At 57.3% G+C, this 14,231-nt stretch overlaps 1 protein-coding gene across 1 annotated transcript in view; it reads left to right on the forward strand.

Moving 5' to 3' along the window:
* Positions 1-14,231, forward strand: part of sspo (SCO-spondin) — a 63,938-nt gene that overhangs the window by 13,829 nt on the left and 35,878 nt on the right. Inside the window, exons 18-32 of the mRNA XM_062480381.1 lie at positions 12-114; positions 242-383; positions 3,627-3,791; positions 5,713-5,924; positions 6,122-6,143; positions 6,314-6,434; positions 6,527-6,740; positions 7,163-7,304; positions 7,529-7,705; positions 7,818-8,021; positions 8,236-8,385; positions 8,463-8,621; positions 8,948-9,112; positions 13,364-13,555; positions 14,031-14,153. Of these exons, the coding sequence (XP_062336365.1) occupies positions 12-114; positions 242-383; positions 3,627-3,791; positions 5,713-5,924; positions 6,122-6,143; positions 6,314-6,434; positions 6,527-6,740; positions 7,163-7,304; positions 7,529-7,705; positions 7,818-8,021; positions 8,236-8,385; positions 8,463-8,621; positions 8,948-9,112; positions 13,364-13,555; positions 14,031-14,153 (2,291 nt within the window). The remainder of the gene's footprint in view (positions 1-11; positions 115-241; positions 384-3,626; positions 3,792-5,712; positions 5,925-6,121; positions 6,144-6,313; positions 6,435-6,526; positions 6,741-7,162; positions 7,305-7,528; positions 7,706-7,817; positions 8,022-8,235; positions 8,386-8,462; positions 8,622-8,947; positions 9,113-13,363; positions 13,556-14,030; positions 14,154-14,231) is intronic.

Raw genomic sequence — 14,231 nt, forward strand, 5'->3', positions numbered from 1 at the left:
CTGGAGGTCAGGGTCTTCTTCTGCTGTCTGGAGGTCAGGGTCTTCTTCTGCTGTCTGGAGGTCAGGGTCTTCTTCTGCTGTCTGGAGGTCAGGGTCTTCTTCTGCTGTCTGGAGGTCAGGGTCTTCTTCTGCTGTCTGGAGGGCAGGGTCTTCTTCTGTTGTCTGGAGGTCAGGGTCTTCTTCTGCTGTCTGACCTCACCGTAGGCTCCGCCCACAACCACTCACCCGTCCCTCTGTCTAGGTGTTCCTGGGTAACCATGACGACCATGGCGTGGTGGAGGTCCGTCTGGACAGGATGGTGGCGGCGAGGTTTGTGCGCGTGCTGCCTCACGACTTCCAGAACGGCATCTACCTCCGCCTGGAGCTCATGGGCTGTGGAGACGGTGAGTTAGGTCCTGTCCAGGACGCTGGTGAGTTAGGTCCTGTCCAGGACGCTGGTGAGTTAGGTCCTGTCCAGGACGCTGGTGAGTTAGGTCCTGTCCAGGACGCTGGTGAGTTAGGTCCTGTCCAGGACGCTGGTGAGTTAGGTCCTGTCCAGGACGCTGGTGAGTTAGGTCCTGTCCAGGACGCTGGTGAGTTAGGTCCTGTCCAGGACGCTGGTGAGTTAGGTCCTGTCCAGGACGCTGGTGAGTTAGGTCCTGTCCAGGACGCTGGTGAGTTAGGTCCTGTCCAGGACGCTGGTGAGTTAGGTCCTGTCCAGGACGCTGGTGAGTTAGGTCCTGTCCAGGACGCTGGTGAGTTAGGTCCTGTCCAGGACGCTGGTGAGTTAGGTCCTGTCCAGGACGCTGGTGAGTTAGGTCCTGTCCAGGACGCTGGTGAGTTAGGTCCTGTCCAGGACGCTGGTGAGTTAGGTCCTGTCCAGGACGCTGGTGAGTTAGGTCCTGTCCAGGACGCTGGTGAGTTAGGTCCTGTCCAGGACGCTGGTGAGTTAGGTCCTGTCCAGGACGCTGGTGAGTTAGGTCCTGTCCAGGACGCTGGTGAGTTAGGTCCTGTCCAGGACGCTGGTGAGTTAGGTCCTGTCCAGGACGCTGGTGAGTTAGGTCCTGTCCAGGACGCTGGTGAGTTAGGTCCTGTCCAGGACGCTGGTGAGTTAGGTCCTGTCCAGGACGCTGGTGAGTTAGGTCCTGTCCAGGACGCTGGTGAGTTAGGTCCTGTCCAGGACGCTGGTGAGTTAGGTCCTGTCCAGGACGCTGGTGAGTTAGGTCCTGTCCAGGACGCTGGTGAGTTAGGTCCTGTCCAGGACGCTGGTGAGTTAGGTCCTGTCCAGGACGCTGGTGAGTTAGGTCCTGTCCAGGACGCTGGTGAGTTAGGTCCTGTCCAGGACGCTGGTGAGTTAGGTCCTGTCCAGGACGCTGGTGAGTTAGGTCCTGTCCAGGACGCTGGTGAGTTAGGTCCTGTCCAGGACGCTGGTGAGTTAGGTCCTGTCCAGGACGCTGGTGAGTTAGGTCCTGTCCAGGACGCTGGTGAGTTAGGTCCTGTCCAGGACGCTGGTGAGTTAGGTCCTGTCCAGGACGCTGGTGAGTTAGGTCCTGTCCAGGACGCTGGTGAGTTAGGTCCTGTCCAGGACGCTGGTGAGTTAGGTCCTGTCCAGGACGCTGGTGAGTTAGGTCCTGTCCAGGACGCTGGTGAGTTAGGTCCTGTCCAGGACGCTGGTGAGTTAGGTCCTGTCCAGGACGCTGGTGAGTTAGGTCCTGTCCAGGACGCTGGTGAGTTAGGTCCTGTCCAGGACGCTGGTGAGTTAGGTCCTGTCCAGGACGCTGGTGAGTTAGGTCCTGTCCAGGACGCTGGTGAGTTAGGTCCTGTCCAGGACGCTGGTGAGTTAGGTCCTGTCCAGGACGCTGGTGAGTTAGGTCCTGTCCAGGACGCTGGTGAGTTAGGTCCTGTCCAGGACGCTGGTGAGTTAGGTCCTGTCCAGGACGCTGGTGAGTTAGGTCCTGTCCAGGACGCTGGTGAGTTAGGTCCTGTCCAGGACGCTGGTGAGTTAGGTCCTGTCCAGGACGCTGGTGAGTTAGGTCCTGTCCAGGACGCTGGTGAGTTAGGTCCTGTCCAGGACGCTGGTGAGTTAGGTCCTGTCCAGGACGCTGGTGAGTTAGGTCCTGTCCAGGACGCTGGTGAGTTAGGTCCTGTCCAGGACGCTGGTGAGTTAGGTCCTGTCCAGGACGCTGGTGAGTTAGGTCCTGTCCAGGACGCTGGTGAGTTAGGTCCTGTCCAGGACGCTGGTGAGTTAGGTCCTGTCCAGGACGCTGGTGAGTTAGGTCCTGTCCAGGACGCTGGTGAGTTAGGTCCTGTCCAGGACGCTGGTGAGTTAGGTCCTGTCCAGGACGCTGGTGAGTTAGGTCCTGTCCAGGACGCTGGTGAGTTAGGTCCTGTCCAGGACGCTGGTGAGTTAGGTCCTGTCCAGGACGCTGGTGAGTTAGGTCCTGTCCAGGACGCTGGTGAGTTAGGTCCTGTCCAGGACGCTGGTGAGTTAGGTCCTGTCCAGGACGCTGGTGAGTTAGGTCCTGTCCAGGACGCTGGTGAGTTAGGTCCTGTCCAGGACGCTGGTGAGTTAGGTCCTGTCCAGGACGCTGGTGAGTTAGGTCCTGTCCAGGACGCTGGTGAGTTAGGTCCTGTCCAGGACGCTGGTGAGTTAGGTCCTGTCCAGGACGCTGGTGAGTTAGGTCCTGTCCAGGACGCTGGTGAGTTAGGTCCTGTCCAGGACGCTGGTGAGTTAGGTCCTGTCCAGGACGCTGGTGAGTTAGGTCCTGTCCAGGACGCTGGTGAGTTAGGTCCTGTCCAGGACGCTGGTGAGTTAGGTCCTGTCCAGGACGCTGGTGAGTTAGGTCCTGTCCAGGACGCTGGTGAGTTAGGTCCTGTCCAGGACGCTGGTGAGTTAGGTCCTGTCCAGGACGCTGGTGAGTTAGGTCCTGTCCAGGACGCTGGTGAGTTAGGTCCTGTCCAGGACGCTGGTGAGTTAGGTCCTGTCCAGGACGCTGGTGAGTTAGGTCCTGTCCAGGACGCTGGTGAGTTAGGTCCTGTCCAGGACGCTGGTGAGTTAGGTCCTGTCCAGGACGCTGGTGAGTTAGGTCCTGTCCAGGACGCTGGTGAGTTAGGTCCTGTCCAGGACGCTGGTGAGTTAGGTCCTGTCCAGGACGCTGGTGAGTTAGGTCCTGTCCAGGACGCTGGTGAGTTAGGTCCTGTCCAGGACGCTGGTGAGTTAGGTCCTGTCCAGGACGCTGGTGAGTTAGGTCCTGTCCAGGACGCTGGTGAGTTAGGTCCTGTCCAGGACGCTGGTGAGTTAGGTCCTGTCCAGGACGCTGGTGAGTTAGGTCCTGTCCAGGACGCTGGTGAGTTAGGTCCTGTCCAGGACGCTGGTGAGTTAGGTCCTGTCCAGGACGCTGGTGAGTTAGGTCCTGTCCAGGACGCTGGTGAGTTAGGTCCTGTCCAGGACGCTGGTGAGTTAGGTCCTGTCCAGGACGCTGGTGAGTTAGGTCCTGTCCAGGACGCTGGTGAGTTAGAGAGAACTGAATCATCCTGAATCTTTAACAACTCTCCCTTCTTTTCATCTCCTTCTCCCTGCCTCCCTCTCACCCCCCCTCTCTCTCTTTCTCCCTCTCTGACTCTCTACTTCCCTCTCCCCCGTCCAGCCTACCGCTGGTTGAGCACCCCCCTCCCCCCCGTCTCCCCCCCGGGGCCCTGCAGGGGGGGGCAGTTCCACTGTGGGAACGGCCGGTGTGTTCCTGGGGGCCCCCAGGGGGTGGTGTGTGACGGGGTCAACAACTGTGGAGACGGCACTGACGAGCTGCACTGTGGTGAGGCCTCGTCACACAGCCACACAGCCACGCACAGCCACGCACAGCCACACACAGCCACACACAGCCACGCACAGCCACGCACAGCCACGCACAGCCACGCACAGCCACGCACAGTCACACACAGCCACGCACAGCCACGCACAGCCACGCACAGTCACGCACAGCCACGCACAGCCACGCACAGCCACACATAGCCACGCACAGCCACGCACAGCCACACAACTACACACAGCCACACACAGCCACGCACAGCCACACATAGCCACACAACTACACACAGCCACGCACAGCCACACAACTACACACAGCCACACACAGCCACACACAGCCACACATAGCCACACACAGCCACACAACTACACACAGCCACACAACTACACACAGCCACACACAGCCACACAACTACACACAGTCACGCACAGCCACACAACTACACATAGCCACACAACTACACACAGCCACGCACAGCCACACAACTACACACAGCCACGCACAGCCACACACAGCCACACAACTACACACAGCCACGCACAGCCACACAACTACACACAGCCACACAACTACACACAGCCACACACAGCCACACAACTACACACAGCCACGCACAGCCACACAACTACACACAGCCACGCACAGCCACACAACTACACACAGCCACGCACAGCCACACACAGCCACACAACTACACACAGCCACACACAGTCACACAACTACACACAGCCACGCACAGCCACACAACTACACACAGCCACACAACTACACACAGCCACACACAGCCACACAACTACACACAGCCACGCACAGCCACACAACTACACACAGCCACGCACAGCCACACAACTACACACAGCCACGCACAGCCACACAACTACACACAGCCACACAACTACACACAGTCACACACAGCCACACAACTACACACAGTCACGCACAGCCACACAACTACACACAGCCACGCACAGCCACACAACTACACACAGCCACGCACAGCCACACAACTACACACAGTCACACACAGCCACACAACTACACACAGCCACACACAGCCACACAACTACACACAGTCACACACAGCCACACAACTACACACAGTCACACACAGCCACACAACTACACACAGCCACGCACAGCCACACAACTACACACAGTCACACACAGCCACACAACTACACACAGCCACACAACTACACACAGCCACACACAGCCACACACAGCCACACACAGTCACACACAGTCACACAACTACACACAGCCACACACAGCCACACAACTACACACAGTCACACACAGTCACACACAGCCACACAACTACACACAGCCACACACAGCCACACACAGCCACACACAGTCACACACAGTCACCCACAGTCACACAACTACACACAGCCACGCACAGCCACACAACTACACACAGTCACACACAGCCACACAACTACACACAGTCACACACAGTCACACACAGTCACACACAGTCACACAACTACACACAGCCACGCACAGCCACACAACTACACACAGTCACCCACAGCCACACAACTACACACTGCCACACACAGCCACACAACTACACACAGCCACGCACAGCCACACAACTACACACAGTCACCCACAGTCACACAACTACACACAGCCACACACAGCCACACAACTACACACAGCCACACACAGCCACACAACTACACACAGCCACACACAGCCACACACAGCCACACACAGTCACACACAGTCACACACAGTCACACAACTACACACAGCCACACACAGTCACACACAGCAACACAACTACACACAGCCACACAGAGCCACATGCAACCACACACACAATATTTTTTCATAACTTTTTGGGGAAAATATGTTTTGAACCCTGCTTGAGAGCCCTGTGTTAGAGTTTAACAGCTGGGTGATCTGTCCTCCTCAGGGATCCAGCCCTCGCCCACTCCCCGGGGCTGTCCCAGGGGGCAGTACTCCTGCCCTCCACCAGGGGGCTGCATCAGCGGCTTGCTGCGCTGCGACGGGGTGGCCCACTGTCCCCGTGGGGAGGACGAGGAGGGCTGCCAGGGGCACATCACCCCCCGCCCCGCCCCCCTCAGGACCCCCTCCATGGCTGCTGTCACCCAGGCCACGCCCACGGTGAGGCGCTCTGCTGTCAGACTCAGATTTATATGATTTATAATAAGCAGTGATGATATGGATAGTGGTGTATTAGTGATTTAGCGGACACTTCCGTCCAAAGTGATGTGCAGGGGGATTTGAACCTGAAAGCTGTTGATGGTGCAGTTAAATGCTCAACAGCAAACTGTAACAGTGTGTCTTGTGTGTGTTCACAGCAAGGAGGGCCTGGATACAGAGGTGAGCATGACTGAGAACAGCCTCTCTCCTCCTCTCTCCTCCTCTCTCCTCCTCTCTCCTCTCCTCTCTCCTCCTCTCTCCTCTCCTCAGCTTCTGAATCATCTGTGACCAACAGGGAAATACTACTTTTTTAGAACTGTGCATGTGTGTGTCTGTGTGTGTGTCCTCAGGTGTGTGTTCGTCTCCCCTGGGTCTGGAGGACGGGAGGATTCGTTATGGTCAGCTGACCTCCTCCTCCTCCCGGGAAAACAACCCTGCTGACGCCGGACGCCTCAACATCGTACCCAACGTGTGAGTACACACACAGAAACACACACACAGAGAGACAGAGACACACACACACACAGAGACACACAGGTAACCATGGTGCTGTGTGGTCTCAGCCAGGTGATGGAGCCAGGCTGGAGCCCCCTCCCAGCAGACCCTCAGCCCTACTTCCAGGTGGACCTGCTAGAGCCCACCTGGGTGTCAGGTGTGGTGACCCAGGGAGGAGAGCGCATGTGGGGCTACCTCAGTAAGTACCGCCTGGCCTTCGCTCTGGTGCCCAGCCACTTCTCCAACTACACCCAGACCAGCAGGCCCGGCAGCCCTCCCAAGGTACACCATCACCAACACAAGATTTCTAATAATAATACTGTGCTCATGTAGCAGACACTTTCATACAGATAGATGTACGCAGGGGTATTTGAACCTACGACCTCTTGATCTGCAGTAAAATGCCGTAACCACTGAGCTTGTTTTTGTTGTTCTTGGTGAAATCTTCTGAGGTGATGTTGATGTTGTTGTTGTTGTCAGGTGTTTAAGGTGTTGTTGATGTTGTTGTTGTCGTCCGGTGTTTTTGAGGTGATGTTGTTGATGCTGTTGTTGTCAGGTGTTTGAGGTGATGTTGTTGATGTTGATGTTGTTGTTGTCGTCAGGTGTTTGAGGTGATGTTGTTGTCGTCAGGTGTTTGAGGTGATGTTGTTGATGTTGATGTTGTCAGGTGTTTGAGGTGATGTTGTTGTTGTTGTTGTCGTCAGGTGTTTGAGGTGCGCATGGTGGGTCGGGCCCCGGTGACCCGCTGGCTGGAGCGTCTGGTCCGTGCACGCTACCTGCGCATCATCCCCCTTGAGTTTAGACACACCTTCTACCTGCGGGTGGAGGTCCTGGGCTGCAGGGGAGGTGAGCACACACCTGGGACCTCTCACAGATACACACACCTGAGACACACTTAGATCTATCAGAAATCTCTTCTAACTGAAATCTAACTGAAAGACTGAACTGTCTTAAATCTACCTATCGTATATCTAGCTTAGATTTGTGATAAACTAGGCTAGTTCCTTATTGGTTCCTGATTTGAGAGAACCTGTGATTTAGCGTTGAAAGTTTATTCCTCTGTCTTCCAGATGAGCTGGTGACCCCCAGCAGTGTGACCACATCTCCCCCTGGTGGTGGGGTGGTGACAGTGCACCGCTGCAGGCCGGGCCAGTTTGCGTGCCGCGGGGGTAGGGAGTGTGTTCCTGTGTCTGCTCTGTGTGACGTCCGGCAGGACTGCCAGGACCACTCTGACGAGCTCAACTGTGGTAACGCTGCATTTCTACTTCCTGTGAGGCTGACATACTGAATCCTGTAAAACCAGTCTCACAGACAAACAGTTTTAGAGATCATGATTTATTCGGTCCGTCTGCCCCACAGGCACTGCCCCTACGGGAGGGTTGCCAGGGATACAGAACCACACCCTGCCCACAGGAAGTCCAGGTTTCCATAACTACACCACTGGAGCTCCGGGCCTGCACAGCACAACGCCCCAAGATGGCCGCCCAGGTGTGGCATCCTCCGCCAGCCCGGGGCTGCAGCCCAGCAGCCCGCACCCTGGACCCCCCGCCCTGCACTCCACTGGTCAGGACACCAGTACTACCAGGATGTACTAGTACTAGTACTAGTACTGATACTAGTAGTAATACTAGTACTAGCCAGGTCAACTGACTTTCTTTCTGAAATAACATGAATAATACCAGCCAGGTCCAACACTAGAAGGCCTTTGGTATGTGAAGGAGGATTTTAGTTTCTACTTCAGCTTCCCATAATGCATCAGCCTACGCTCTCTCTGCAGCAGCCTGGACCACGCCCCACGACGGGGGTCTTCCCAGGGTGCTGTGTCTGGAGGGCCAGTTCACCTGCCGGGCGGGGGGGTGTGTGGACGCCAGACGGGTGTGTGACGGGAGGAGGGACTGTCTGGATGGCTCTGATGAAGAGCGCTGTGGTACAGGTTCACATATCACCATTATCATCACCATCATTATCATCATTGTACTACATTTGAGGTTTTGTCTCCTCCAGGCCCCACCGCCAGCCCCAGCGTGTCCACACAGCGCCCCCTGGTGCCCAGCCCCTGCTCCCACAAGCAGTTCTCCTGCCTCAGCGGGGAGTGTGTCCACCTGGGCCGCAAGTGTGACCTCACCAGGGACTGTGCCGACGGCTCGGACGAGAGGAACTGTGGTAGGACACACACCTGGTCCCTGTCACACACCTGGTCCCTGTCACACACCTGGTCCCTGTCACACACCTGGTCCCTGTTCCACACCTGGTCCCTGTCACACACCTGGTCCCTGTCACACACCTGGTCCCTGTCACACACCTGGTTCCTGTCACACACCTGGTCCCTGTCACACACCTGGTCCCTGTCACCCACCTGGTTCCTGTCACACACCTGGTTCCTGTCACACACCTGGTCCCTGTCACACACCTGGTCCTGTCACACACCTGGTCCTGTCACACACCTGGTCCCTACTAGATACTGATGTAGGGTGTGCTGTCCTCCCCAGTGGACTGCATTATGTCGGGCTGGAGCCAGTGGAGCCGCTGCAGTGTGACCTGTGGGCTGGGCTCACTGTTCCGCCAGAGGAGCATCCAGAGAGACGCCCTGCATGGGGGCTCCTGTGGAGGGGCGCAGTACGACAGCAGAGCCTGCTTCCCCCAGGCCTGCCCAGGTCAGCTGGAGGGCCCTGGCTGATGAAGGCTCCTCATTCCTCTCTCTCCTCATCCCTCTCTCTCCTCATCCCTCTCTCCCCATCTCTCTCTTCATCTCTCTCTCCTCATCTCTCTCTCTCCTCATCCCTCTCTCCCCATCTCTCTCTTCATCTCTCTCTCTTCATCTCTCTCTCTCCTCATCCATCTCTCTCCTCATCCCTCTCTCTCTTCATCTCTCTCTCCTCATCTCTCTCTCTCCTCATCCCTCTCCCCATCTCTCTCTTCATCTCTCTCTCTTCATCTCTCTCTCTCCTCATCACTCTCTCTCCTCATCCCTCTCTCCTCATCCCTCTCTCTCCTCATCCCTCTCTCCTCATCCCTCTCTCTCCTCATCCATCTCTCTCTTCATCTCTCTCTCTCCTCATCCCTCTCTCTCCTCATCTTTCACTCCTCATCTCTCTCTCCTCATCCCTCTCTCTCTTCATTCTTCTCTCTCCTCATCCATCTCTCTCTTCATCCATCTCTCTCTTCATCTCTCTCTTCATCTCTTTCTTCTAATGGCCTACAGTCACCTTTGTCTTCAACTGTCTCTTCTCGTGGCTCACAGTCAGCATCCATCTCTCGTATATCTCTGTCTCTCCCTTCATCCTTTTAAATCATTCTCTCCCCCCTCCTCTCTCCTCCTCCTCCTTCTCCTCTCTCCTCCTCCTCCTTCTCCTCCTCCTCTTCCTTCTCCTCTCTCCTCCTCCTCCTTCTCCTCTCTCCTCCTCCTCCTCTCTCCTCTCTCCTCCTCCTTCTCCTCCTCCTCTTCCTTCTCCTCTCTCCTCCTCCTCCTTCTCCTCTCTCCTCCTCCTCCTTCTCCTCTCTCCTCCTCCTCCTCTCTCCTCTCTCCTCCTCCTCCTTCTCCTCTCTCCTCCTCCTCCTCTCTCCTCTCTCCTCCTCTTCCTTCTCCTCTCTCCTCCTCCTCCTTCTCCTCTCTCCTCCTCCTCCTCTCTCCTCTCTCCTCCTCCTCCTTCTCCTCTCTCCTCCTCCTCCTTCTCCTCTCTCCTCCTCCTCCTTCTCCTCTCTCCTCCTCCTCCTTCTCCTCTCTCCTCTCTCCTCCTCTCTCCTCTCTCCTCCTCCTTCTCCTCTCTCCTCTCTCCTCCTCTCTCCTCCTCCTCCTCTCTCCTCCTCCTCCTTCTCCTCTCTCCTCCTCCTCCTCTCTCCTCCTCCTCCTTCTCCTCTCTCCTCTCTCCTCCTCCTCTTCTCCTCTCCTCCTCCTCCTCCTCTCTCCTCCTCCTCTCTCCTCTCCTCTCTCCTCTCTCCTCTCTCCTCCTCCTCCTCTCTCCTCTCTCCTCCTCCTCCTTCTCCTCCTCCTCCTCCTTCTCCTCTCTCCTCCTCCTCCTCTCTCCTCTCTCCTCCTCCTCCTTCTCCTCTCTCCTCCTCCTCCTTCTCCTCTCTCCTCTCTCCTCCTCTCTCCTCCTCCTCCTCCTCCTTCTCCTCTCTCCTCCTCCTCCTCCTCCTCCTCTCTCCTCCTCCTCCTCTCTCCTCTCTCCTCCTTCTCCTCTCTCCTCCTCCTCCTCCTCCTTCTCCTCTCTCCTCCTCCTCCTTCTCCTCCTCCTCTTCCTTCTCCTCTCTCCTCCTCCTCCTCTCTCCTCTCTCCTCCTCCTCCTTCTCCTCTCTCCTCCTCTCTCCTCCTCCTCCTCTCTCCTCTCTCCTCCTCCTCCTCCTCCTCTCTCTCTCCTCCTCCTCCTTCTCCTCTCTCCTCCTCTCTCCTCTCTCCTCCTCCTCCTCTCTCCTCTCTCCTCTCTCCTCCTCCTCCTCTCTCCTCCTCTCTCCTCTCTCCTCTCTCCTCCTCCTCCTTCTCCTCTCTCCTCCTCCTCCTCTCTCCTCTCTCCTCCTCCTCTCTCCTCTCTCCTCCTCCTCCTCTCTCCTCCTCCTCCTCTCTCCTCTCTCCTCCTCCTCTCTCCTCTCTCCTCCTCCTCCTCTCTCCTCTCTCCTCCTCCTCCTTCTCCTCTCTCCTCCTCCTCCTCTCTCCTCCTCTCTCCTCTCTCCTCTCTCCTCCTCCTCTCTCCTCTCTCCTCCTCCTCTCTCCTCCTCCTCCTCTCTCCTCTCTCCTCCTCCTCTCTCCTCTCTCCTCCTCCTCCTCCTCCTCTCTCCTCCTCTCTCCTCTCTCCTCCTCTCTCCTCTCTCCTCCTCCTCCTCTCTCCTCCTCCTCTCTCCTCTCTCCTCCTCCTCCTCTCTCCTCCTCCTCCTCTCTCCTCCTCCTCTCTCCTCTCTCTCCTCCTCCTCTCTCCTCTCTCCTCCTCCTCCTCTCTCCTCTCTCCTCCTCCTCCTCTCTCCTCCTCTCTCCTCTCTCCTCCTCCTCTCTCCTCTCTCCTCCTCCTCCTCTCTCCTCTCTCCTCCTCTCTCCTCTCTCCTCTCTCCTCTCCTCCTCCTCTCTCCTCTCTCCTCCTCTCTCCTCTCTCCTCTCTCCTCCTCCTCCTCTCTCCTCTCTCCTCTCTCCTCCTCCTCCTCTCTCCTCTCTCCTCCTCCTTCTCCTCTCTCCTCTCTCCTCCTCCTCTCTCCTCTCTCCTCCTCCTCCTCTCTCCTCCTCCTCCTCTCTCCTCTCTCCTCCTCTCTCCTCTCTCCTCCTCCTCCTCTCTCCTCTCTCCTCCTCCTCCTCTCTCCTCTCTCCTCTCTCCTCCTCCTCCTCTCTCCTCTCTCCTCCTCCTCCTCTCTCCTCTCTCCTCCTCCTTCTCCTCTCTCCTCTCTCCTCTCTCCTCTCTCCTCCTCCTCCTCTCTCCTCTCTCCTCCTCCTCCTCTCTCCTCTCTCCTCCCTCCTCCTCCTTCTCCTCTCTCCTCCTCCTCCTTCTCCTCTCTCCTCCTCCTCCTTCTCCTCTCTCCTCTCTCCTCCTCTCTCCTCTCTCCTCCTCCTTCTCCTCTCTCCTCTCTCCTCCTCTCTCCTCCTCCTCCTCTCTCCTCCTCCTCCTTCTCCTCTCTCCTCCTCCTCCTCTCTCCTCCTTCTCCTCTCTCCTCTCTCCTCCTCCTCCTTCTCCTCTCTCCTCCTCCTCCTTCTCCTCTCTCCTCCTCCTCCTCCTCCTCTCTCCTCTCTCCTCTCTCCTCCTCCTCCTCTCTCCTCTCTCCTCCTCCTCCTTCTCCTCCTCCTCCTCCTTCTCCTCTCTCCTCCTCCTCCTCTCTCCTCTCTCCTCCTCCTCCTTCTCCTCTCTCCTCCTCCTCCTTCTCCTCTCTCCTCTCTCCTCCTCTCTCCTCCTCCTCCTCCTCCTTCTCCTCTCTCCTCCTCCTCCTCCTCCTCCTCCTCTCTCCTCCTCCTCCTCCTCTCTCTCTCTCCTCCTTCTCCTCTCTCCTCCTCCTCCTCCTCCTTCTCCTCTCTCCTCCTCCTCCTCTCCTCCTCCTCCTTCTCCTCCTCCTCTTCCTTCTCCTCTCTCCTCCTCCTCCTCTCTCCTCTCTCCTCCTCCTCCTTCTCCTCTCTCCTCCTCTCTCCTCCTCCTCCTCTCTCCTCTCTCCTCCTCCTCCTCCTCCTCTCTCCTCTCTCCTCCTCCTCCTTCTCCTCTCTCCTCCTCTCTCCTCTCTCCTCCTCCTCCTCTCTCCTCTCTCTCTCTCCTCCTCCTCCTCTCTCCTCCTCTCTCCTCTCTCCTCTCTCCTCCTCCTCTCTCCTCCTCCTCCTCTCTCCTCTCTCCTCCTCCTCTCTCCTCTCTCCTCCTCCTCCTCTCTCCTCCTCCTCCTCTCTCCTCTCTCCTCCTCCTCTCTCCTCTCCTCCTCCTCCTCCTCTCTCTCCTCTCTCCTCCTCCTCTCTCCTCCTCCTCCTCTCCTCCCTCCTCTCTCCTCCTCTCCTCCTCCTCTCTCCTCTCTCCTCCTCCTCTCTCTCCTCTCTCTCCTCCTCCTCTCTCCTCTCTCCTCCTCCTCCTCTCTCCTCTCTCCTCCTCCTCTCTCCTCTCTCCTCCTCCTCCTCTCCTCTCTCCTCTCTCCTCCTCCTCTCTCCTCTCTCCTCTCTCCTCCTCCTCCTCTCTCCTCTCTCCTCTCCTTCTCCTCTCTCCTCTCTCCTCTCTCCTCCTCCTCCTCTCTCCTCTCTCCTCCTCCTCTCTCCTCTCTCTTCCTCCTCCTCTCTCCTCTCTCCTCTCTCCTCCTCCTCTCTCCTCTCTCTTCCTCCTCCTCTCTCCTCTCTCCTCTCTCCTCCTCCTCTCCTCTCCCTCCTCCTCTCTCCTCTCCTCTCTCCTCCTCCTCTCTCTCTCTCCTCCTCCTCCTCTCTCCTCCTCCTTCTCCTCTCTCCTCCTCCTCTTCTCCTCCTCCAGTGGACGGCCAGTGGTCTGAGTGGACAGAGTGGTCCCGGTGTGATGTCATGTGTGGGGGCGGGGTCAGGAGGAGGAACCGCACCTGTTCGGACCCACCCCCTAAGAACGGGGGGCGGGACTGTGGGGGCATGACCCTGCAGAGCCAGAGCTGCAACAGCCAACCCTGCGGCTCCGGCACCGACACACAGACAGGTGGGAATCATACAGGGAGTTATACTGGAGTCATAATGGGAGTCATACTGGGAGTCATACTGGGAGTTATACTGGGAGTTATACTGGAGTCATAATGGGAGTCATAATGGGAGTCATACTGGAGATATACTGGAGTCATACTGGGAGTTATACTGGGAGTCGTACTGGGAGTCGTACTGGGAGTCGTACTGGGAGTCGTACTGGGAATACTGGGAATCATCCCGGGAGTCATTCTGGAAGTCATACTGGGAGTCATACTGGGAATACTGGACAGCACCAGTATACTGGGGGTTATTGGGAATACTGGGATGACTGAGGTTCTGTGTGTGTTCCAGGCTGCAGTAACGGCATGGTTCTGTGTGTGTTCCAGGCTGCAGTAACGGCATGGTTCTGTGTGTGTTCCAGGCTGCAGTAACGGCATGGTTCTGTGTGTGTTCCAGGCTGCAGTAACGGCATGGTTCTGTGTGTGTTCCAGGCTGCAGTAACGGCATGGTTCTGGTGCAGGAGAGAGACTGCCAGGCAGCCATGTTGGATCCCTGCCCCCCCACATGCTCTGATCTCAGCTCCGCCACCAACTGCTCCTCCACGTGTCTGCCTGGTACGGGGGTGGGGGGGTGTTTACAGTGTGGTACAGTATGGTATGTGAGAGGACTAACAGACAGGTGTGTGTGTGTGT

Source organism: Osmerus eperlanus, chromosome 15, assembly GCF_963692335.1.
Source record: "Osmerus eperlanus chromosome 15, fOsmEpe2.1, whole genome shotgun sequence".
Lineage (NCBI taxonomy): Eukaryota > Metazoa > Chordata > Actinopteri > Osmeriformes > Osmeridae > Osmerus > Osmerus eperlanus.